This window comes from Papaver somniferum, chromosome 6, assembly GCF_003573695.1.
Source record: "Papaver somniferum cultivar HN1 chromosome 6, ASM357369v1, whole genome shotgun sequence".
Taxonomy (NCBI): domain Eukaryota; kingdom Viridiplantae; phylum Streptophyta; class Magnoliopsida; order Ranunculales; family Papaveraceae; genus Papaver; species Papaver somniferum.
In genome coordinates, this window is record NC_039363.1 from 161305215 (window position 1) to 161331979 (window position 26765).

The following is a 26765-nucleotide window of genomic DNA, read 5'->3' on the forward strand; positions in this document are numbered from 1 at the left end:
TTACTTTATTTCTTGTTACCAAAAAAGGTAAATTAAAAAAAGTGTGAGAAGGCTATAACCAGGGGGGAATGTTTTTTAATTTTTTATTGTTTTTGATAAGATCAAACATATGAATGTTCCATATATATACTCCTAGTATTTAGTGATTGGGGAATGCTACATTGACCGAGCTTCCCCTCCCGAGAAATCCCGCCACAAACACAGCCCCTGGGGCCAGGGAGACAATAGGGAGGTGGGTTTTGGGCCCCACCAAAAATTCTGTTTCTTGCGGGATTTTACTGCGGGATTTGGGTCGGTAGCTTTATCATTTTGGGGCTGGTATTTAGGACAGGGTCCCACAAGAATATCCTGCACAAATTATTAAAGTAGGAATGAATGATCAAAGATCAAAAAATACCACTACAAACTATATTGCGTGGATATAGTAGTATCTTTTCTTTAATATAACTGAGTCAACTATATTGCACTATTTTACTCCCAATTCATATTCTTAGAAGCAAAATAAGTAAATGATTAATATAGTATTATCTAGTGCCTTGGAGCAACTGCAGTGATGCGAGTATAACTAAAGACCAAAGATGGAAAAAATGACCAAATTTTGGGTTTAGTCTGGTGTGTGACGCTACGGTGAAAAAACTAAATTTGGTCAGACTACATTATACGTTCGCCTGGTGTGGGGCGTGGACTATACCAACGCCTGGTGTGGGACGGGGACTATACGTTCGCCCGGTGCATAAAAATTCAAAAAAAAAAAATAATAATAGAAAAAAATTGTAAAGAGTGGGGCGGAGGTATTAAGCCCGCCCCATGCATTTGAAATTTGTAAAGAATGGGATGGAGGTATAAACCACGCCCCACACAAAAGAAAAAAAAAACAGGCGTGCATTATACGTTCGCCTGGTGTGGGGCGTGGATTATACGTCCGCCTGAGGTGGGACGTGGACTATACGTACGCCTAGTGATGGGGCGTGGACTATATAAACGCCCGACTATATTTGGGTTTGGTCTTGGTCGCCGACCAAATTTGGTCTGGGTTTTAGTCTTTGATCAAATTTTGATCGATGGTCCGTCCCACTACGCCTATCTACTAGACCAAATATTTGGGTTTAGTCGTCCATTGTGGACGCTCTTGGAAAATCATAAATGCTTTTTGGAGCATCTCTTATTGAAGAAGATAATTATTTTAAATGGTCGGATTTGATTCCTGTTCACACCATCATTCATCACTACTACATCTACAAAAATTGGATGTCTTTGCGTTTCATGACTCTTTCTCTTCGCCATGTTCTTGCAATTGGTGTCGTCATTTGTATTTGGGTTTTGATTATCTTGTATTTTGGTGTTTTTTATAATCTTGTAAGCAGTCATGTAATCATCATTTTGGTTTAAATGAATTAAAAAGTGATTTTCCAAAAAAAAGCAATTATAGCTAGCTAGCTCTTACAATTAAATTTGTATCAAAAGAACCTGGATCATTATTTATTTTTTGAACTAGTGGCCGGTTAATGCGCATATATTTCCACCAACATAATTTATGTTGCTCGCCGAATTGCGAACTAGGGCGTCAATGATATCGGGATAGAGAGAGACCTCTACAAGCTTTCTACTAATTAATATGTCACGGGTCTCGTAATAAACATAGTTCATATATATATATCAGTCTTATAACGGTCGATAATATCGAATTTTATCATGTTTCATCCTTTAATCTGGAAGAAACATGAAATATTAACGATGTATGAATATCCAATAATTTGATTGGTTGGTATTATGAATTCACGAACGATCAACGATGACTGGCTTCGTCGACAGGACTCGATATCCAAGTTTTTTACCCATGTCACTTTTGGACATGGCTTCTTCAACTAAACTAATTTTTATTTTGATGTCACAATCTTAGAGTATTTTTCATCCAAATCTAAGTTTTCGGGGACTATTTCCACTTAGATAAATAGATCGACGGTAATTTTCCATTTTTATCGATGTTATTCTTGGATGAGCTTGAAAACCTCTGATTTTTATTTCAAAGTCACGATCTTAGAGAGTATAGTTCATACAAATCTAAGTTCCGGGGGAGTATTTCCACTGAGATAAATTGATCGATGATAATTTTCCATTTTTACCGATGTCACTCTTGGACGAGCTTCTAAACCCCTGATTAAGCTACGAAGCTTATTTGGTACATAGTCTGCATATGCACCTTCAACCAAGTACCCCTCCCTATATATGTCTTAATGAAATTTTTACGATTATGGAAAGGGGACCAAAGTGACATGCCTGCTTCACTGTTCATCGCAATGATTGCATGCAATGATTGCGCATAATGATTGCGCAACACACCCGTTCCTCTGCTCGCGCTAGCTGTTGCACAATAATTGTGTAACACTGGTTCTAGCTATCGCATAATGATTGTGCGACATTCTCTCGGGTGTATTGCGTAATGATTGTGCAATACTCTCTGGGCCAGCCCTATCTAGCCTAATGCACAATGATTGTGCAGTATTGGCTTTAAGCCAATAGCCTTCATAGTGCGTAATGATTACGCTGCAAGCTCAAGGCCAGCTATCTAACTGGCCTAAGGCATCAAGATGATGCAAGATTGGACTTTTTCCAATATGCCTACGCGATGTGCCTTACTTGGCACCAAATATTGGCCCTTGGCCAAACACATCTTACTATGGAAATAAGCTTTGGATGAAGCCTTATCACAAGAAAATAGCGCATCTTTTAGCATGCGCCATGCTAAAAACACGGGGTGTTACATTATCACACCCTTCAAAAATTTCGTCCTGGAAATTCAAAATCAAAGCTATTGTGGACAATCTTTTCGATTTGGATTTACTGAGCAAAAGTCCCATACCAGATGCTCATAAATCACGGGTTTTTTCAAGTTATCGTGAACAACAATTTAGACCTTCTGAGCAATCGTCCCATACGGCTTGCCCAGGAATTCGAAAGTGCCCACAACAATACCAAGAATCGCAATTGTCTAGTGCCAAGAGGATATCTCGACCAGGTATCCTACATGACATCCCATACTACCACCCAGGAATCCCTAAGGTACACAAGTTGAAGGGTGTCATCGAAATGGCAAGATTTTAGCACAGTACTGTGCGGAACACTTTCCAGTTGCCCGCCGTCCCTGACGGTTATCCAGGTTGCCACTCGTAAGTGGGATGCTAGTGGGTCTGACAACGCACACCCTTGGGCAGTGCCAACGTGTGGGTATGATCAGTCCTATTGTATACCCACCGTCCCATACGGTCTTCCAGATATCCACTCGTGATTGGGGTGCCACTTAGGCCAGGAAAACTCATAGTATTTAAACAATCTCAACTCGATTCACAAAGTAACTGGCATAGCAGTTACAAACTCATAGTATTTAAACAAGCTCAACTCGATTCACAAAGTAACTGGCATAGCAGTTACAAACTCCATTCCGCGCAAAACTTGGCCTACTCTCTAACTTTAAGTTTCCATTAAGGAAAATACTCGTGGACAAGTCCACTCCGCACAACTCCTAGAGTTTTCTCGGAACTTGCTCTGACACCAACTGTGACGGACCAGAAAATTACGCCTTTGACGCGTTGCTCCGCAGGACGTAACTCCCTCGATGCGCCATTGATGAAGCTACGGTCCGGGCCTTAAGGCTAGACAAATGCACGTCCATTTGCCCTTGCAAGCATGCTCGTGGAGCATGATGCAGCTAACTTAGCTTCCACAACGTTCCAAACTCACCCTTGTCCACCAAAGGGTGTAAGGCCATTAAGCCAATGCCAATGCATATTGCATGCATCTCTGGATTTTCCTCAACGTAGGGAATTCATCACTGAATTTCCTATCTAGCTAAGAAACCGTCAAACTAACGAATCTTGTCCAGACATAGGGCTTACGCCTTGGACTTAGGCATAGACAGCTCTAAGCCATTTGTTATTCTCTACCGTCCCTCGCTTACCAAATCTTACCTTACCTCGCTTACCAACTCTTGTAACTTGATAGTAAGTATGAGCATCCACTTTCTGGCATGCAACTTACCTCATCAAGTATGGCCGCAATCATCTGTTGCATCGAGCTACCGAGCTTAGATGATATGAGGGGCCAACGTGCTGGACCGACAATGCTGCAACTCATTGCGTCTGCCTACGTACCCTTCCATACTCTAAAGGGATCAAACACAGACCGTAGTTCATCCACGAAGGGATAACAACTTAAGCCAAACTCGTTTGCAAGGTTGTTGCGAAGCAATAGTGGTAAGGGCCTGGTCCGTATAGGCCGTTCCATCAAGATGCACAATGATTATGCATCATCGAGTCCGCGACATGGCATAGTAATGCCTTCGCATCACATGCCCCATTGGAAAGGCTACACAACTATAAATGAGCCTTAGGCATCATTTATACTCTTCCGGGTAAGCTATGAAGCTTACTTGGTACATAGTCCGCATATGCACCTTCAACCAAGTACCCCTCCCTATATATGTCTTAATGGAATTTCTACAAGTAAAAAAAAATGGAATTTATACAAGTATGGAAAGGGGACCAAAATGACATGCATGCTTCACTGTTCATCGCAATGATTGCGCAACACCCAAACCTATACTCGCGCTAGTTGTTGCACAATCTGGTTCTATCTATCGCATAATGATTGCGCGATATTCTCTCTGGTGTATTTCTTAATGATTGTACAATACTCTCTGGGCTATCCCGCTCTGGCTTGATGCACAATGATTGTGCAGTATTGGTTTTAAGCCAATAGCATTCATAATGCGTAATGATTACGTTGCAAGCGCAAAGCCACCTACTCAACTGGCCTAAGGCATCAAGATGATGCAATATTGGACTTTTTTCAATATGCCTACGCGATGTGCCTTACTTGGCACCAAATATTGGCCCTTGGCCAAATGCATCTTACTACGCAAAGAAGCTTTGGATGAAGCCTCATCACAAGCAAATGGCGCATCTTTTAGCATGCGTCATGCTAAAAACACGGGGTGTTACAGTGAGTAAGAACAAAACTTCTTTCTTCCTAGGTTGAACATCAGGCATACTGCAACTTTACCTACTACTAAAAAGGTAGAAAGAATGTTAGTCATACTGCAATTCCTCCTATTATTAAAAAGGTAGAAAGGTATAAACCAAGGTAATCAAGAAAAGAATAACGTAAATAACCAGTCAAAAGCAGGAACAAAAAAGAGAATATTGAAGGAATATAACAGCCGCAAAAAGGCTCCAGTTATTATACCCGACGCTCGTAAAACAATTTGAACCTACCATACCTCTTTGTGAGACCCATTTTTGTCACATTAGAGAACAACCTGACAATGGATGGATGCAACAAAGGTAATCTAAGAAAACAAGGAAATAACCAAACAGATTTGCTTTTACGCCTTTTTGTAGTCGACTCCAATGGTTCTTCGTTGGTTCTGTCCGATTCAAACTTTGTGTTTTCTTCCTTCTATTTTTTGCTCTTTTAAAAAAGACGTATAAAAATGACCGGTTGGATTTGTCCAACCAGAAAAAAAAACATGAGAAAGACGAAAAGTAAAAGTCTCGTTCGAGAGGATAAAAAGAAAATTTAGATGGCATAATAAAAATTCAAATACTATCCCCTCAATATCATATTAGTTTTTGTTGTTGTTGTGATAATCGTGTTTTCGATATTTGTATTGTATTGTAATATTCTTATTTTATGATACATGATGTGATCTTGTTCTCCTCAGCTAATGTGAACTCCATCAACAATCTAAAGAACATAATCAACAAATTCTATAAGTTGTCAGGTCATATGGTGAACTTAAACAAGTCAAGCTTGCACTTCAACAAAAAATTAAGTGAAGAAGGAAGAAATCAAATCTGTGATATCTTGGATACGAAAATTATGCCACTGGAGGAGAAATATCTGGAAATTAATCTCTTCATGGGAAGACAGAGAACCAAATGCTTCAGCCACATTCAGGATAAAATGCAACAAAGACTGTTACAATGTAAAGCAGGGATGACCAATCAAGCTGGCAGGAGTACTCAAATACAATCAGTCACTAACTCTATGGCTCAATTCTGAATGAGCTATTTCATACTTCCTCAACAAAACATAAATAAAGTTGAAGCCATTCAGAGGAGATATTGGTGGAACAAGAAACAAGGAAGAGGAGGATATGTTTAATCATGGGAATGTGTTAGCATCCCAAAAAGATGGGGAATCCTAGAATTCAAAAATCTTAAAGTTTTCAATGAGGCTATGATTACAAAATTGGCTTGGAGATTAGTTCAAGAAAAAAAAGGAAAATAGATGGAAATTCTAAAGATAAACACTTTAAAAAAGAAAACATTCTTCAAGATGATATTTCAAGCAATGGTAATGCCATATGGAGAAGCATATGTACTGGAATCAGCTGGGTAAAGAAATTCCATATATGGCAGATTGGAAATGATAAATTTGTTTATGTGTTTAGAGATAACTGGATTGAGGGTTACACAATTCTTCAAATACAACAAAATTTCTCTCCCTATGAAGAGTATCTATATTACATGAAAGTTATGGAGCTATTTGATGAAAACACTCAAAACTGGAACCTAAACATGCTTCAAAGGTACTTCACACAACATCAGATAAAGAAGATCCTAAATATCAGACCATCCTTTCAACATGAAGATAAAATTCATTGGTCTCTTACAATAAGTTGACACTTCAAGGTCAACTCTGCTTATAAGGCTATCCTCTGCCAGAAGTATCCCAACCTAGCTAGCAAAGAAGAAGAAGCTAAATTCTGGCTCAGCATATGGCATCTTCGGATCCCTCATAAATGTCAATTGTTCTTGTGAAAAGTAGCTCATGATATTATCCCTGTCAATGAAAGATATATAAGGCATAACCCAAATCAGGAAATGCAACGTTAAAGATGCAATAATGATGCAGAAAGCATCACCTATCTCCTAATTCATTCTAATTATGTCAGAAGTGTGTGGAATGCTATATCATCTGACATTCATCAAGATCTAAGAATAGTTACAGATATCAAGCAATGGATGAGAAGTTGGTGCAATCCAGATAACAATATCTCATTTAGCAAGAAAGCCAAGATAAACATGATAGTGATAATGATGTGGTTTATATGGAAGTCTAGATGTGAGCTGATATTTAACAATAGCAGATGCACAAGTTCAAGCGTAAAATCTAGAATCATCACTTTTTGCAATGAGAATAAGATTCATACTATCTTTAGTGGTAACTAGGTTCAGAGAGCTACCAACATAATATGAAGTGATGGGATCAATTAGAATGACAATAGACAATGGAATCCACCCCCATAGGAAAGTTGAAAATTAACATTGATGCGTCTGTTTTACCTAATAATTTTCATGCTGATATTGCTCTAATCATAAGGGATTTTACAATGAGGAGGATGGAGGCCTGGACTTTGATAGAAAAAGCTAGAGATGTTTCTCAAGCTGAAGTAATGGCAGTGCTAAAATCTCTTCAGTGGATACTCCAGTTGCAGCTTCAGAATATCATTGTGGAGGGAGACAACAAAGAAGTTATGGGAAGCATCAGCGGTCACAATATCATCATCAGATGGGAAGACAGTAATATTGTTAAACAGTGTCAACACGTAGTCAAGTGTTTAGGTAATGTTCATGTGTGCTTTAAAAGTAGGAAATGTAATCAAGTAACAGACTTACTTGCGAAGTTTGCTAGAAATAATAATTGTGCTAGAAAATGGAGTTCTAATCTCCCTGTGTATCATGTCTAGGTTAGAAGTTGAAAAAATGTCTTATATTCCTTCACTTTACTTTACCCGTGCTTAATGAAAAGTCCTTCGTTTTTCCTTCAAATGAAAAAAAAAAAAAATACATGATGTGTGCATCCTTCGGTTTTTTTCCCTGTGTGTTTAATGTAGTTATCCAGATGAGGGATTTCCTGTTTAGTCCACTAAACCCGATCCGGGTTAGTGGCTAGTCCAGCGGGATTAAACATTTATCCTTTAGTACAAAAGGTTTAAACATATGTAAAGTTACCAGGCTATCCTCGCTCACGCTTTAACCGTTTCCTCCCACCACTTCCTTCTTTATTCTTCTCTACAACTTCTTCGTTCTTTCTTCTCGATCAACAGTAATGAAAACTGCAAAATCAAAACAGCAAAAATAAACTAAAATATGATTAGGTTTAGAGCAAAAATAATCAAAATGAAAAATCAAATTTTCAAACCAACCAAACAAACTGAAATGTTAAAAAGGAAATCATCAAACAGACAAACAAAAAAATCAAACAAACTCATCAAACTGTACATATTGATCAATAATACATATTGAAAAAAGATTGAAGAAAACCCTATTTTACTAAAACCATGGAGAAATTTACATTTGGTGAATCCTGGTAAAAACAAGATCGAAGAATACAAAGAATACACAAATACCACAGTAGAAGAAGAGAGTACAAAGAAAAATAAAGAGTAGAAGATCCAATTGTACATATTGATCAACAATACATATTGATATGTACCGAAGGAAAATATGTATTGAAGGAAAAGTATGATTCAACAGTACATATTGATCTAATAGTACATGTTGATATGTACTCATGGAAACCATGTACTGAGGGGAAAAGAGCACAAAAGAAAAAAAAAAGTAGATGATCCAACACTACATATTGATATGTACTAAAGAAAAATACGTACCCAAAGAAAAAGAGTGGATGATCCAACAATACATATCCAATGATACATATTGATATGTACTGAACAAAAACGTGTATCAATGGAAAAGTATATGATTCAATAGTACATATTGATACAACAATACATATTAATATTTACTCAAGGAAAATATGTACAGAAGAAAAAAAAAAGTACAAAAGAAAAAAGAGTAGATGATCCAACAATACATGTTGATATGTACTGAAAGAAAATATGTATAAAAGGAAAATGTTGATGATTCAATATGTTCTGAATGAAAATATGTACAAAAAAAGAAAAACAATTGGATTATTGTAGGATCGTACAAAATCTCCCAATCTTTTTTATACAAACCTAAAACCCAAAACAATTTGATCAAAGATAAAATTAACAAAAAATTGAAATCAAAACTAACCGGAGACGAAAGGAGTATTAATCTTCACTTTAATAAACTAAATCATATCGTTTTGAATGGACTACCTTCGTTTTCAATGTTGAATAACAGATCCAGACGAGGAAATAGATTAAAAAGTTAAGAATCCCAATATTGATTAACTCCATATCTCTTTATTTTTTTTCTTCGCTGATCTATTAATGGAATGATATCTTGTTCTTCTTTGTTGTTCTTCTTCTTCAATTGAATTATATCTTCTTCTTCATGAATCTGCTCTCGGTCTTCTTCTTCTTAATCGATTCAGATCTGAAAAATAAAAATAATATGCTTGACGTGTTTTTATGTTAGGTATTGATTGGACGGAGGGACAATTACGACATTTATGAAATACACATAAAACACCTTGCACGTATACTGGACGAGAGAATAAAAAATCTGGTCCAAAAGCATGTTTTTGGACCAGCGAGTAATTGTTTTTTGATGATGGACTACACAGTAACCGGTTCTTCCTATAGTGGATTAACTAGTAATTCCTAGTATCCAGATTCAACAAAAAAAAGGAGTCATAAAAAACCCGGCTCCATTGAAGCAACACGATGAGCCTGTAACAAGGCTGAATACAATAAGTAGCCCATGATTAGGGCTGCACAAGACCCGCCCACGATACCCAAACCCACCCATACCCGCTAAATCCGTGGGTTTTTAATCCATACCCGCCCGTTGTGGGTGCGGGGTTGGTTATGAAAAAAAAAACCCGCTGTCTGTGGGTGCGAGGTTGGTTTAAGCTAATACCCGCCCAAAAAACCCGCAGATTATATACCATTAGATAAAACTAATCCTATTCGTCCATTATGAAACCCTAATACTAGTAGATAGGATAACTGATAACCCTCATTCACTTTCTACACTCTTCTCTCTGTTCGGCCTCTCCTCTTCTTCCTCCTCAGTTCTTCTTCTTCACCTACGAACGACAATTACCAGAAATCTTCACCAGAAATCGACAACAACAACTTCGAATCTTCACCAGAAATCGACAACAATCGAAAAATCAACAGATTCAACACTTAATCTTCATCTGTGAACTTCCTAGATATGAATATTTTGGGAGTTTTGGTTTTTTTTTTCTCACTTAATCAAGGAGAATAGAAGTTACTCTAAATACTTGAATATAAAGCGGGTTTAAACCCGTTTAAACCCATACCCGCCCAACCCGTAGCGGGCGGGTAACAAAACCCGCCCGCTGTTTGTGGGTGCGGGGTAGGTTATGAAAAAAAACCCGCAGTCTATGGGTGCGAGGTTGGTTTTAGCTTATACCCGCCCATGTGCAGCCCTACCCATGATGAACCCGCACTGTCAGTATCGGACTACGAACTGAAATAAGAACCTGACACGTGTCACTTCAAGTGTCGGCAAGAATAAATAATCCACCTCTGACACAAGCTATCTCCTCTACTACTTTATTTTTGGTGGCCACCAAAAGGAATCTGAACTCAGAATCTACGTAATTTACACACCTACCGCAGCCTTATTAATACGGAAATAGTCTCGTACTTGGGTTTTAATTACAATGTACTGCCACTAATCCGTATTTATCCAAATAGTCGTATATACGAAAACGTATATGGAGTGAAGAGAGAGAAAGAGAGTAGTACATAATGCCCTAGATTGAGTTCAAAGAACCTCTCTTTCTTTCCTTCTATAGATTTCAGATCTCTCTGAAAATCAGGGTTCCCTTTTTCTGATTCTTAAAAATCCTCCATTCTGAACATTAATTAGGGTTTCGAATTAGATCTGGTGTGTTAATCAGTAACAAAGGGATTCAGTGAAAGACTTTGATTTTTGGCGATGCTTAAATTAATGTGGACAGATATATTTATATATCTATGATCATTGTTGATTCAATCGACTTTGTTCTCAGGGTTTATAACAAAGGAGTAGTATCAAAGAAGAAGAACAAGTGCATGAGGGATTTGATTAACTTTCTATGTTTTTCCGAGAAGAATTCCAAGAGAATAAGACGAGATTTTGGACTTGTGATCCGGAGTAGGGGTAGATGGGGGAAATGTGGTTGAGTTTCTTTTATTAAAAAATTTCCAAGATTAACTTCTTTTTAATCTCTCACAAATTACACAAGTGAAAATAAAATAAAAATAAAGTTATTTTTTTTTTAGTTTGATTTGGAAATCGTTGAAAGGATGCAGCAAGATCAGCGAAAAAAGGTTAGAATTGAACAAATTGTTAAGCTTTTTGAATTTTCTGATACAAACCAAGTCTATTGTGTAAATTGAGTTGTGATTGGTTATTATTATGATTATCAATTTGATAGGTTTGAATATCTAGGTTAATTTAGCATATCATTGTGTTCATTCGAGTATTACTTGTTTCAGAATCTAAAACATTCCAAATTCCATCTGATTCTATTACTTGTTTCTCAATGGGTTATCTGGTCTAGGCCTTAACTCAAAAGCTGTAAAGTTTTCCCTTTTTGTTCAAGTTGATTCTAAGTTATTCTATTGCAACAATCGAAGTAGCAAGATGTCTTTTTGTATCGTCAGTAGATGTGTTATCACTTTAGGAAGTGATTTGTCGGTGTCCTCTAAACTTGGCTGATGTTACTACATTAGAATGAATGGAGGACATTAAGCATTACAGGATTGTGTCTGTTCAAAGATATGTGGAGAGAAGTAAAAAAAAAAAAGCATTCAGACGAAGTGGTGCACTTATAATTCTCACTGTAATGGATTGATTGCAACAAATATCCTTGTTCAAACATAAGTCCTTACAGAAATAAAGGAATGCTGTTAGATTTTCTCCGGTTTACTTTAGTTGGTTTGTTGTCTGCTGTTGCTTCAGTTTTGTTAGATTGACTCCAAACTTTACAAACAAGAATTCAATCATTTACGAAAGAAATCCTAATCCAGTCTTTTCTTCTTTGCAGAGTACCACAGAGATGGATTTCTTCACTGATTATGGTGATGCCAACAGATACAAGATACAAGAGGTTGTAGGTAAAGGAAGCTACGGTGTTGTGTGCTCAGCCATTGACACTCATACAGGAGAGAAAGTGGCAATAAAGAAAATACATGATATTTTTGAGCATATCTCGGATGCTGCAAGGATACTGCGTGAAATAAAGCTTCTCAGGCTCCTTCGGCATCCTGACATTGTCGAAATAAAACACATCATGTTGCCACCCTCAAGAAGGGATTTTAAGGATATTTATGTCGTATTCGAACTTATGGAGTCAGATCTTCACCAAGTCATTAAAGCTAATGATGACTTGACCAAAGACCACTATCAGTTTTTTCTTTATCAGCTACTACGCGCGTTGAAGTATATCCACACAGGTAGTAACTTCTCTGTGATGCCCAGTTTTTCACCATCAAAATCTTATGTGATAACGATAACGGGAAAGTTTCTGTGTGCAATATAGGATATAGGGATTGGGTATTATATGCTAGGAAAGTTTGATTAGTGAGTACCTTGTTTTAATGGACATGTCGTCCTTGTTTGTAGCGACTGTACAAATTTGACCCAAGTGCTTCTTTCTGATATTTAAGCTAATTGCTGCAGCAAATGTATTCCATCGGGATTTAAAACCAAAGAATATATTGGCAAATGCGAATTGTAAACTTAAAATATGTGACTTCGGCCTTGCAAGAGTGGCATTCAATGATACCCCAACAACGATATTTTGGACGGTATGTTATTCAAACTTATACTATTTGCTATTTTAGTATTTTTACCCTTTCTGTTCATCTCTCTTATTCTCGATACTATTTTTTTCTTTATTTTTATGTTAACTTGATTTTATGTCATTTCTTCTGGGATTTTCATGCTGCAGGATTATGTTGCTACCAGATGGTATAGAGCTCCGGAATTGTGTGGATCGTTTTTCTCTAAGGTTAGTTTAGTTTAGCCTGGATTATTTTTATTCTATGTATCAGTAGTCCTTATGGCTGCTAATGAGTGCCCTTTATGGATGAGTGAGTCCTTCGGTAATTGTTCGTCTTGTAAAAAAATTGTTCTTAGAAGTCTTGACTACATGAAAACCTGTTTTTGAATTTGTCGGGAGTCTGTTCTGAATGCTTTTAAGTAGTAAACCAGTAGTTCCTAGACTAAAAAAGTGCTTGTTCAGGATGGGATGTCGACCTCCCCCCAAGCTGAAATGTCCTGCAATTCAGGTAACTGTGTGGGGTCTGATATCTAGTCATATGGGCTACTTTAAGCTAGAGTTAATAATTTGTGTATTCAGTAACTTCGATGTTGAATGCCTGATGTATTCTATACTTCTGTACAACAGTATACTCCAGCAATAGATATTTGGAGTATCGGCTGCATATTTGCCGAAGTATTAACAGGGAAGCCTCTATTTCCTGGTAAAAATGTTGTTCATCAGCTGGATTTGATGACTGACCTGCTTGGTACGCCCTCGTTGGATAGCATTTCACGGGTATGATATTGTTTATTTCTTTCCTCTTAGTTTACTGTTCGAGTTGTACACTTGTACTTTTTTTTAATGATGATTTTGATGTCAATACCTTTGTGTTCTATGTGCAGGTCCGCAATGAGAAGGCCAGGAAATACCTTACCAGCATGAGGAAGAAGCAGCCAGTGTCGTTCGCACAGAAGTTCCCAAATGCTGATCCTTTTGCTGTCAAACTTTTAGAAAGGCTCTTAGCGTTTGATCCGAAGGATAGACCAACTGCGGAAGAGGTAAACAGGATTATTTTTGCATTTTCAGTTTCGGCAATCTCATGGAAATAATTATCCAGTGATTAAATTTAAGCTTACATTTAAAGACATCTGGCTTTTGCTGTCTAACTTTGTTGGTGATGCTCCAGAATCTCATAGCTTGACTATTCTGTTTCTTGTATATTGTCTGAATACCCTTTTCTGGTCAGGCGTTGGCTGATCCATACTTTAAAAGCTTGTCAAGGGCAGAGAGGGAACCATCTTGCCAGCCAATTACCAAGCTAGAGTTTGAGTTTGAGAGGCGGCGGGTTACTAAGGACGACATTAAGGAGCTTATTTTTAGGGAGATACTAGAATATCATCCACAGCTGCTCAAAGACTACATAAGTGGAGCTGAAAGAACAAACTTTCTATACCCTAGGTATTACTTGCTACTTATCTAGTTTTTACTCCTTCGTATCTCTGGGTGCTAGTTGTTTACTGATTTTTGCTTTATCTGTTTTATGCAGCGCTGTTGATCAGTTCCGGAAGCAGTTTGCACACCTCGAGGATAATGGTGGTAAAAGTGCCCCCGTCATTCCACTCGAGAGGAAGCATGTTTCACTGCCAAGGTATGTTGCTCATGACATGTGTATGGTTCAAGTCGTGTTTCCTTTTGTTAGTGGCTCCTCTTTGGTCTTTGCAAGTTATGAAATAGATGTTTCATACATGTGGATCAGTGGATATATCCATTTCTTTTTCCGCTGTTATTTGTGTATTTTAGACATTGAAACCTGTTTCCTTATTTTTTACCTAATTTTCGTAGTAGTGAGCAGAAGTGTTTGATATGTCTAGCAGAAACAGTTATTCCAACTCCTTTCTCTCTGAAAAATGTGTAGGAAGTATCAATTAGTTCGGTTAATTAATCATGTCTTTGGAAATTGAGAACTTCGCTGAAAGTCTCTTGGTGCATTTCGAAAGAAAAGTGAACGCTACAGCATTTTGGCATCCTTTGATGCGATAATTTGCCCGTCCTGGCTCGAGAATGCATCCTTTTGTTGAATGCATGACATTAATGGAAATGTTGAATGCATTTAATTGCAATATGAGGCCATGGCGCCCCATTTTAAATCGTGTTCCTAGGCCGGTCGAAAATTATCTAATTTAAATACATTTCTAGATATGCTGTGGCTTTGGGCATGCAAGTGCTTCGTGGTGGTGGCCCTTCTTTAAGTGGTAGGCTTCTGACAGCATCACGTAGGATATAAGTGTCCATGTTGTTCTTAATGTCCGTCCATTACTGAAACGATGGAAAAGAGTAGTGTTCATCACATATTAGGGAACACATTAAAGAAGTTCATTAACAATGTGAATTTATGACGTAGTAAAAACTCAATGCAAAGTAACTGCTTGACTGATCTAATTCTAGATGTTAATGTAATTTCACATGTATTTGTCAGATCTACCGTTGTCCATTCAAATACCATCCCTCCCAAGGAACAGCCTGATCTATCCAGAGAGCGGCAAATTCAAGATACTGGTTATTACAAGAATCCCAGAGATGCAAATGGAATTTCAGGAAGCTTGTCCAGGATTCAACCAGTAGCACAACAACGAAACTCCATGGGTATGTGAAGTCTCTTTGAGTCAGTGAGTATGATTTTTCTAGTATACCCATGTTCAAAGAAAACACGAGTTTTTAGGTAATGACAGTCTGATGTGTAATACTAGTTCTGAGTTAGTCCAGCAAACTTGTGCTCCTCTTTGTTCAAGGATGGTACGAAAGAGGTGTTTGAAATGCGTTGAATTGTTGCTCCAATTTTTTGCATTTAGTGGATTGCTGAACTATTTCTGTGTGTGCAGCTAAACCTGGAAAAGTTGTGGGACCTGTTGTGCCATATGAGAATACTAGCGGTATTAGAGATGCGTATGATCCAAGAACGTACATCAGGAATGCAGTTCTTCCTCCTCAGCCTATCCCTTCTCCCTACGGTATCCGCAGAACTAACGTGATGGTTAATCAAGAAAAATCAGGAAGTGAAATTGAGAGAGATTTATCACTAGCCAGACAATCGCAGCTTTCACAATGCAACATGATGGCCAAATTGGCCCCAGACGTAGCAATTGACATAAACTCTTCCAGTTTTATCTAGCACGCGCAGGTGTGACATCAAAGATAGATCAGACTGATAATAATAATCAAATTGCGATTGATACGAATCTGCTACAAGCAAAGTCCCAGTTTGGTGAAATGGGTGTTGCTGCTGCTGCAGCTGCGGCCGCTCGAAGAAAGGTAAGCACGGTTCAGTACGGTATGTCTAGGATGTACTAGGAGAAGTTGTTTATAGGAGGAAAGAAATCAAAAACGGGAGTAGTACTTGAAGGAGTTTCTACCATGTACAACAGAGAAGAAGGTTAAGTTTACACGAACAAGAGAGACACAGTGTAGGAAGAAGTGGCGATGATGATGGGTTTTGTAAACGTTCCCTTGGTAAGATTCAGCTCCATGCATGTTGATGGTGGGTTTCTATGTTTGTTCTCACTGTAAAAGCAGAATAAACTAATTGATCTCAGTGAAAATTATACAGTTTATATATGTTGATTTGTGGGTTTAGAATCTTGTACTTTTTTTTAAGGTTTTACCTATTTCCCATCCACATTTTTCCTAAATCCCATCCCAACTAAAACTGTCAAATTCTGTTTAACTATTTTTAGATTGGGTAGACAAAACCTTAAGATATTCTCTAAGAGCATCTCCAATGCTAAGGGTGGAAGTCATCCTATGTGGATGTCTTATTAATATTTTTTTTTATTGGGGGTGATTCCTATGTGGCTAAAACAAATGAAAATTTGACATTTTATCTCAACTTTCATCTCCAATGCTAAAGTCTTCTTACACTAAAATCAATTTTGGAAAAGGGTTAAAATTATGGGGAAAAAACATCTTTGAAGTTATCACCCAATAACAATATTTTCTAATTAAAAGAAATTAATTTTGGAATAAAATCTTGATGATGTGTCAATAAACCCAGGGTCATGAAGAAGGTGAAGATATGACTTTCTCCTTTACCCCTTCTTATGAAATGGCATCCTTGTCATGATTTTCATTAACCTTTACCTTAGCATTGGAGATTAATGTTTGGTTAAAAAAATGTTAAATCATATGTGTCATATCTTTTTAAGACCTTCACCCCTAGCATTGGAGATGCTCTAAGATCCGTCATTTATTTAAAATCTCACCAGTGCCTGATTAATAGGGTTCTGCAAATAATTTACAAATTACCATTTTAATCAAGTTTGGAGATCGAACTGGTAAAAACAATTCTATTTCTTTACTAGTGTGAACATCTAAAGTAAGAAAAATCCATTGATTTAAATCCAATGGAAACCTAATTGAAAAAGGAATACTAAGGACAATAATATGTTTCCCTAATTCCAAAAACGAAAAATCCAATAAAAAAATATTGAATAATCAATCTAACTATGGTACGAATCCTTAATTAGATCATGTGATATGGACATGTATACCGGTGATATAGGCGGGCATGAGTTATCCTTTACCTTCAAGCATATGCATCATGGAAATTAAGAATGGATATCAGATGACGGTATAATACATTTAGGAGATCCATAAACTTGATACTGTCGCAAACTAAACACATATGGTTGCTGCGTATTAACGGACGTTCATAGTAGTTGCAAGAAATAGTTGGGTTAAAATTTGAGAGAGGAAGAATGAAGTTGGTAGTTGATGAGTTTAATTTGTGAGTTTTGTTTACCCAACCTAGAAAAGGTTACACAAAATTTGATTTATTTAGTTGGAATGGGATTTAGAAAAAGTGTGGATGGGAAATAGATAAAATCTTTTTTAACCCGTCAACAAAGTAAAATTCCAAATGAATATAATAATAAACTACGTGCATGTTTTGCCAAGTTGTCCAAGGTTAGTGCACTGCAGACCCACATGCATCAAACTCTCATTCAACTGTTCTGATCTAGTGGTATTGAGATGTCCAGGTCCTTGAGTTCTGTGAAAGTTAACACTTCTCCAGAAAAGGAGGAAGTATTAAAGTAATCAGGATATACTGTGTGCAGTAGCGTTGAATCTGTCCATTCGACTTAAATAATTCAGGTGTACAGTGCTAGTTAAATTTAAATGGTTCTGATATAAAAAAAAAAAAAAAAAAATCTAAATGGAAATCACATTTCTGCTAGGTCTTAAAATGAAAATCACATTTCTGCTAGGTTTTATTGTTCTTGAAAGCGATGGTGAACTGCCCTCACTTTTTGGACTAGGTGTAGAATTATGTACTTTCCAAGCAACAGATATAGGATAGCAATCGTGCATTCAATGTTTATCGTGAAAGACCCAAATTATGAACTCTAATGCATTCCTTTGGAGCAGTACCGCATTTGAGGTTTACCCGGTAACAGCGACCACAGTTAAAAGTTCCCTTTAAAGATTACCAGTATTGTGCAGTGAAATGGATCGTAACATTTGACTTTTGGCTGGAAGCAAAAGTTCGAAATCTTCCTGCAAGTTTGATATGTGCATGCGAGACAAGTTGAGTTGTACTCTTTTCCTAGAGATAAATTGACGTCAATACTTTATATTCTGGATGCAGGTCTGCAATAAGATGGCAATGAAATGCTGATCCTTTTGGCTGTCAATTTCAAGCAGTTATACTAAGAAAATGTATACCCACATTATTCTTCCATTCATTTTCTTTTTCTATGTTTGTGCACTATGGTTAGTTAAACATCCAACACGTCAACTGCAGCAGAGGCCTCCCATGGATCCATGGATGAGGTTCTGCATAACAGGCAGTTTGCAAAGCTTATGAACATCAGAAGCAGACTTTCTCAAATTTGAAGCAAGAGATCTTTGTAGGTATGCCATCCAGAAGGGGATTGGCATTAATTTTTAAATTGTCAATAAAAGAAAATCAAAAGTTCTCTCCAGAGAACACGACGGGCAATACATTGATATAGGAGTATATACGGATATCAAGCAAAACAAGATTACAAATTACTCTGAAAAAAGAAAGACAAACAAATCAATTGCTGTTATGCTGAAGCAGTGACTATCATGACAATTACCAAGAATAGACATTTTACTCAACCACAGTCCTTGCGTTGTCAGTCCTTTTTGCCCGATATTCTTCAGGAAAAAATCCTAATCACAAACTCAAATGTCCTCCTTCACAGTACTGCAAGTCTGGTACCTCTGTAGGCTCAAACTAAAAACACGCCAAACACCCACACGTTCACACATAAGCTTCATCTGCTAATCAGTTTGGTTTCAGATCTCCAGTATGAGTCAAGATGCATTTTTCTGCAGAATAGATGACAAAGAACATATTATTACATGCACTTTGAAGTCTTGGAATCGCCAAAGACACCAATGCTATTTTCCTTGTTGTACACTTTGGCTTAACTGATAATTGATGATATCATTCATATATTGTTTACATCATGCAACAACACAATGCAAGAGTTGGAACAATAAGCTTCGAACAGTTCTAATAGCCTAAAACAAAATGTTGGAAAAGCCAAATGGAAAACGGGAGTTTATCCATAGACTCGAGTTAAAGAAACTTATACAATCAACTGTACAAACTCGGCCGAGTGAGTCTTGCAGAAATTTTAGAATGCACGTCATTTGCAACTGACAGATCTTACCATTAGCTTACTACTTTGTCCGAATGATCATTTTAAAAGTGTGACCACTCGATTAAGATTAGAAGTAGCTATATATAAATGAGGATTGATGGCGAATAACATACACACAACAATATAATCAAAATAATGCAACAAAGACAAACAAACTTCGCCCTTCAACTCAAAAGAGAATCTGACACATTACAAAATTACTAAACAAAATATCTGAAGATTTTAAAAGACAGAGAATGTTAAATTCACCTTGTATTTATCATCTGTTAGAGCCTGTTAGAACATCAAATAATCCACAACAACTCTTCCATGAAGCTGGCTGCACAATTGTTGGAACAATTGGCAAAAGTTCCTGCAGTGTCAAGTCAATAAAACATCAACACAAACAATTTTCACCACAGTATTCAATGAATCCATTGAATATCAGAATTTTTTCTTAGTATAATTAACTCAAATTCTTATTCAACAAACCTCTTTTTCTGGGCTATCAGGAGTCTCGGGCACTTTAGAGCTGTCACCAACATCATAACTAGTGTCAACACTGGGTGCAACGGACGCCGGCAAAGTCTTGTCTTCAGTTTCATTGGAAGGCACGGATATGGAACTGGCACCTTCAATTTTCTCTTCGACGGAAGAAACAATCTTTTCTACAGAATCCTCGGACGGAAGAATTCCGGAAAACGCATTGGTAATCCCGGCCATCCCATCCTTGAATTCTTCTAACACTTTCTTCTTGGATGATCGGATTTTCTTAACTACATCTGATTCATCGTCAGAACTACTATCGGACGAGGAACTAGAGGAGGAACCTCCTTTCCCAGATTCCTTGGGAAACTCAATATGGACCTTTCCACTTTCAGAGTCTCCAATTTCTTTATCACCAGCCATTTCTTCTTCCTTTGATATTTTTACACTATCAAAAGATCCTTCAAAGTTGGGTTTGTTATCTTTTTCTGTCTCAATATAATGACATTGATTTCTAGATGTTTCAATATTTATATGACCATTTGTTGTTTGTTTCTCATCATGGGTTTTCAAATCATCATCTCCTGTTTACCAAAATGTATAAATGAATTAAAATAAAATCAATGATAATGACTTTTGAAAGATACCCCATTAATTTTATTAAAGAGAAAGGTTTGAAAAAGAATAAGAAAATAAAGATGATGGATGGGGTCAATAAACAGCAAGGAAATGGGGTTACCTTCTTCATCTTCTTCTTGCTGTTGAGAGTTAGTTGGAGAAGAAGGCTGGATATTAGCTGCTAAAGCCCTTTTTTTTCTTCTTTTTATTGCTGCTTTTTTCTTCTTTGTTGATGGAGCCATTCTATTATATTCTATTCTAATCTATGATTACCAAATCAAAAAAAAAAAGAAAAAAAAAAAGGTTTGATGATAACTGTTTCTGCCTGTGTTCTTGGTGGAAAGATCCTTCTTGTTTTTTTAATTTTATTGTTGTTGTCACCAACAGCAACAAAATGAAAAATCATAATCAATTCATTCCATACAAAGTCTAGAAATTCCCATGGAAATTCCTGCATGACCTGGCAGATACTGGTTTTTTAAGACGTTTCCATAAGAAACGATGGGTAGTCGGATTAGGATTACTCTACACCAGAATAACGCGGTTTAGTAGCACCAAGTAAGTTTATGGTGAGTAGCACGTTTGCTTTCACGTGATTGTCCCTGCCTGCTTACTGCTAGCTCAAGGTGGTTGCCGCACTTAACTATTTGCACGTTAACCGGACTCCCCTCTTTCTCATTTACTTCTATGTCCTGGACACCACCATTACATTACATTTGATTTCTAAAGAGGATCTTTTATTCCACGATTATCTGTACATGAAGAGAGTTTAGCTGTTACTTTTGAATAATAAGAAGAAAATCAATAGAGTAAAAGATCCAACTCCGTCCAGTATAGAGAGTGGGTGCATGACACTTGTATATAATGTTTGTCCAAATACTCTATGCCAGACTCTGAGAAACTAGCATCGATTAGAAAAATGGTTCATGAGAACCGGCTACCGACACCTATTTTCGATAGTTTTGTCATGCCTAGGTAGGTGATGTTTGCGGTTAATATAAGCTAAGGGTGGTTCTTGCATTAAATCTGCGTTTACTATGTGGTTGGATCTGTTTTGTTCTTTGTGATAGAACTGATCGATGTACGTTTCTTCATGTCAGTTCTTGCCTTCTAGGCCAGGGCAAACCATTTTGTGCTCCCTGAGATTTGAATTTGATCCTTACTGTTCAATTTTTTTTTTTGTTGGATCGGTCAAGGAAGAAATTTATTGAAAAATGAGGCGCTTAGGCCAAGCACAATGGTAAGGGATTTCCTTAGCTATCCATTATTTGAAGCGTAGCGAAATGTGCTCAAAAGTCATCTCATCATGGAGGAAAAACATATTTTAACTAAATAATACGGATACTCAATTTCCGTGCAAAATGGGGACTCGGTTTCCGCCTTTTTTCATTAAGAAGAAAAAAAGGGAGATATAATAGGTAAAAAAAGAGTTTAAGTAAATAAAAAATTGTAAAAAAGAAGAAGAAGTTTTAGGATAAAAGCATGAAAACCATTAACGGATACTCGGTATCCGTTGGAAATCACGCGAAAACTAAGTTTCCGTGTGATTTCCCCTAACCATAAGGCGCATAGGATGTGATCAACTGTAAAGTAGTTAGCGTATGATTTCCAACGGCTACAAAGCGCATCAGATGTGATCAACTGCAAAGTATAGCTAAGGGATATCGCTACTCTAAAGCGATATGGAAGACCATAGTAGTTGGTTTTCGCTACAATTAAGCTATTGCAAAGCCAAATTGCTTACAATAGTGCTTGGCTTTAAGAAAGGTACCTCAGCCCAATGAATATATAACCCAAAGAAAAGATAAATAAAAAAAAATGTATGGGGATTCAGTAACCCAAAATAAAAATACAAAAAGATCACAAGGGTCGGAATAATGGGTCTCGAAGTGTTGTCACCATGTTCGCCTTTAGGCCTATATCCTTGTGTTCAAGTAATCCCAAAACAACATTTTGAGAGATAAACGCTGCACCCGACCACCCCAGTCTCATCCCAATGTCATGTACCTGCATAAGAGAGGAGGGTGACCCATATCATAATCAGGGTGTTAATTAGTCTTCTATATTAATAGTTAATTAGACGGTCGGGATGTAACCATCTGTGTGGCTTAGTGATTGTTAGATCTAGTTAGGGAAACCTGGCCATAAAGAGTAAGAGTTTGTAATGAAAATCTTAATCGATTTTCATAGTCAAATATCGAGTTAATCGATTAAGGTTGTGTTCCTCTGAACCAGTAGGCTTGATCCTTCGGGATTGAGAAATTATCAGTGTTTATGATCCAAATATTGTTATTGTACATCTATGAACCAGTACCTATCATTGGGTCTTTCAGTTGCAACCTGGAACTTCTTCTCATCATGTGTCGCAACCCTTGAATGGTTGTAGCGTTTATTTTGATCGACTATTTATGAGAACTTATACTTCCTCAAGTCAGTCAACTGCCCCAACTTCTAATACCTTGAAGTCAGACGTTACCTTTCCGTGATTCCATGATTTTTCTCTTGTGGTGAATCTCAAAAATCTTTTGAGCAGTTATGTCAGGCTTGCTAGAATGAGTTTAATTTGGCACTCTCCATTACCTGCACCTGGGGTTTATGTAACTCTTACTGCGCTAGAGGAAGTTGAGATGGTATATCTAATTCCTTCCATGATTAGTTTTATGCCTTTATGTCCTGCTCCATATGAATTGTTTTGCTTCTATCACCTGGTGTATCTAGTATCAACCAATGAGGGGTTGTATCCAGTTAGATTTTTCTGGTGTGATAACAAGAAGCATGAAAAGACCTTATCTGGTACTTGTTGGAGTACGTTTCACACTCAAGTTGGTTTTGGAAGTGCACATGGATTTTCTTGAGGTGGGTCTTGGCAGTAAATTGTGATGCTTGTGCTAGCAATTCTGCTCATGAGATGATTTTGGATTTTTGGGACCATTTGCTTCTGTTCCTTGGAGTCTTGAATGTGCTTGAGTTTGTTATAACTGGAGAAAGGTGTGATGCTAGTTCGCTGGTTAATGAAATGGCGCAGTAAGATTATATTCTCTGGTCAATTTCGATACTACAACTTTCAAGGAAAAATGGGGTTAGCAGTGCACCAGAACTGTATGGTCAGTTGCTTATCAAATTTACTAGTCTTGTTCACTTTAATATATTTTACAAGCACAACATCTTCAGTGGTTTTCACACTGCAATCTACACTATTCCGTTGCTGCTCTTTCCATTGTTACCACAGATGACTCTTCGGTGCTCGCAGTTCCGGCCAAGAGTTTTACTCCCTGTCAGTTTTGGGTAGATATAGGTGGAGTGAAGAAACTACACCAGTCAATCTCACCCAAGTCCAACCCTGATATGAATGGGGGTGTTGGTATGAGTACTTATCCGGATGGAGGTGTTGATGATGATTATAGGGCTGCAGTTTACTATATATGGACAACACAACCAGGTCCATGTCAATGGTGGATTTTACAAAAAGAACTTGTGCCTTGTGGTCATTTTCCTTTTCCGTTGGTTTTGCAGACAGTGGACCCGTTCTTGCGGCTATTTTTCTCGACATGTACCTGCATAGGAGAGGAGACATCCTGGCAACTCAGTAAACATCCTTGAGGACAAAGATGTTCCCAGGGAGTAGGGAATGTCATGTACTTGAATAGGAGAGGAGGATGGACCATATCATAATCAGGGTGGCAGTTAGTCTTCTATATTAATAGTTAATTAGTAGTTAATTAGACGGTCGGGATGTAACCATCTGTGTGGCTGTGTAGCTTAGTGATCGTTAGATCTAGTTAGGGAAAACTTGCCATAAAGAGTAAGAGTCTGTAATAAAAATCTTAATAAATTTTCATAATCAAATATCGAGTTAATCGATTCAGGCTGTGTTCCTATGAACCACTAGGCTTGATCCTTCGGGATTGAGAGATTACCAGTGTTTATGATCCAGATCTTCTTATTGTATATCTAGGTACATAACACACATTTAAAGGCACCTGATATATGTAAGAGTTGTAACCTCTTTTCATTATGACTTTGCATTGATTGGATTACCCCATTATTAGATCATAAATAAAAAAATAAAAATATAAAAAACATCTAGATTAAAACCATTAGCTTTAGTTATCAATTATTTAATTCTTCCATTGTATTCTCCATCAAGAAATAAATAAATATATCAATATTGATTAACCTCTGGTCGATTTCCTCAACATATCAACCTTACGACATTCATGTACTTTGACATATATCACTTCATAACTCAAGTGACTTGAAACCAATTAAGTGAGCTCTTCGTTTACTTTTTTTTATTAAATATATGGGTTTTTTAATTAAAAGAGTCTTATTTAGGGAAAATCCTTTAAAAGCTGAAAAATCAATAATTTAACCTTTCAAAGTTAAAAGGAAAATTATTTTTAAGAGAAAGTTATTTAGTTTTTGAAATTAAAAAAAAAATCTTTTATCTTTAAAAATATACTATCTAAGCCTTGATGATGAAAGATATTCGTGGTATGACCACTCATACGTCGTACAGTTTATCTTAGTAAGTACACCGTCCAATTATGGCATGTGTATACATAACATATCGTACATGGCTTAAAGGAAAATAATCTCCCATTAATGGCTAGTTCTATCTAGCTATGATGATTCAAAGCATGCAAATTACACCTAAAATGTCTTTAAGTTGTGTTATCTATTACAAACTTTTACATTCACAATACATGTAACATGTTAATAGAGTGCACTCCTAATTTCACTAATGTAAATAAGTAGCATGAACTAGCAGAAAGTCTCCAATATTAACAAAGTATATTCACCCATTCAAAGGAACCGTGAACGTTGGGATGAAAAAACATAGTCATCATAATTGTCTTATGACAAAGGAACACTGATAAGATAGTGTTTCATGTTTTTTATACCATTAGTAAAGCCTAAATATTAAGAAGGAGAACATTCATTGTTAGAAAAATTGTACCAAAATAAAAAACTAAAAAATCTTTTACTTGGGTTATGGAGAGGAAATTAGAGTTAGAATCCGACTGGTAAAGAAGTAAATAATTTTAGATCCCACTTTTTATATCTTCAACACCACCAGAGAGAACCAACCAATAATTCTTCTTAGTTTCTTTATATTCACTTTTTTCCGCTTCTTTTGCTTCTCGTTGTTTCTGTTCATTCTGTTGTCTAAATCAAACGAACATCAACACAGAATAAAAATCAAACGAAAAATATTAACTAATCAAGGAGGTGAAGAAATTAGGCTTTCTAGAGGTGGAGTAAAATTAGGAGCTGATATATACTGGTAGAAGAAGTAAAATGTATTTTTAGTGTTTCGTCATTCTTCGACACTCTCTCTCTCAAATATCTCTCGATCAAGTTCTTTTCTCTTGTTTTGCTTTCTTGAAAAGAGGTTTATTTGACAATCAAATTTGTTTTTATCTCACCCGTAATACAATTCAGCAAAAAAAAAAAAAGCTTTCTAATAAAAAGCAAATAATATGCGTGGTCTCCTTTAAATTTGGAGTTTTGGGTTTTGAAATGAAAAAATCTAAAAGAAAAAAAAAAGGTTTGGTGGTAGTTTCCACTTTCCCTTTTGTAGGTCGGTTTCAATGCACTTACATTTGACATGGTTTTCCATTTTTGCACCACTATAGGTATGATAAAGTGGCAAACATATCCAGCTAAATGGTATATTTACCACTTAGCTAGGTGCGTAGAGAGTCTATCGCACGTTGGTCTTCAAGTCGCCAACGATAGAATGGCCATCCCTCGTTGCTATGGTCATCGCTCAGTGGTTCATCATCCAACAGTCAAAAATCCACCCCCTATAAATACATAACTTCGAATTCATTTCAACTAACACCATAATTTCTAAATCTATCTAGAATTACTCATTTCCTGTAATCTAAAACAAAAACACTAATCACATCGCTAGCGCTCGCTTCATAATCTCTAGAACTTCATAACTTCTTAATTTTCATTTCAACATGGCTAGTGCTCGCTTCACCGACATCGCTACGGTCCACTTTACTATAAATAAAGGTGATTCTCTTCTTTGATCCTAGGTATCAGTTGCAAGCAATATAAACTTCAATTCAAATACTTTTAATGTTCGGGACATTAGAAGGTTTATGGCGTTAGATGGTAATGAAAATTCAAGAAGAACGAATACGAACCTTTAGCATAGATTTTCCTTTATCAATAAGCATGTCAGAAAGTATGATGAAATTTTGTGGATGATAAAGGGGATCATCTTGGATTGTCCATCGACGAACTAGTGAGTTT

The 26765-nt window shown here is 36.9% G+C and overlaps 1 protein-coding gene and 1 pseudogene across 1 annotated transcript; one reads left to right on the forward strand and one right to left on the reverse strand.

Moving 5' to 3' along the window:
- The first annotated feature begins 10705 nt into the window (after positions 1-10705).
- LOC113289935 lies at positions 10706-16356 on the forward strand (annotated as a pseudogene).
- A 2267-nt stretch (positions 16357-18623) lies between these two features.
- On the reverse strand, positions 18624-21170 carry LOC113289936 (suppressor protein SRP40-like). The gene is made up of 4 exons (XM_026539367.1): positions 20617-21170; positions 19884-20461; positions 19662-19764; positions 18624-19074 (listed from the first exon to the last, which is right to left on the reverse strand). Exons 1-3 carry the CDS (start codon positions 20735-20737, stop codon positions 19672-19674), a joined length of 792 nt encoding a protein of 263 aa, XP_026395152.1. The 5' UTR covers positions 20738-21170; the 3' UTR covers positions 18624-19074; positions 19662-19671.
- Positions 21171-26765: the final 5595 nt, after the last annotated feature.

What these genes read in the sequence shown, in the direction of transcription:
- LOC113289936 (XM_026539367.1), bottom strand. Translation starts at nt 20,737, where the DNA reads ATGGCTCCATCAACAAAGAAGAAAAAAGCAGCAATAAAAAGAAGAAAA. An exon ending in GCAAGAAGAAGATGAAGAAG is followed by an intron (nt 20,462 to 20,616) that starts GTAACCCCATTT and finishes TTTGGTAAACAG; the next exon opens with GAGATGATGATTTGAAAACC. An exon ending in CTGATAGCCCAGAAAAAGAG is followed by an intron (nt 19,765 to 19,883) that starts GTTTGTTGAATA and finishes TTGACACTGCAG; the next exon opens with GAACTTTTGCCAATTGTTCC.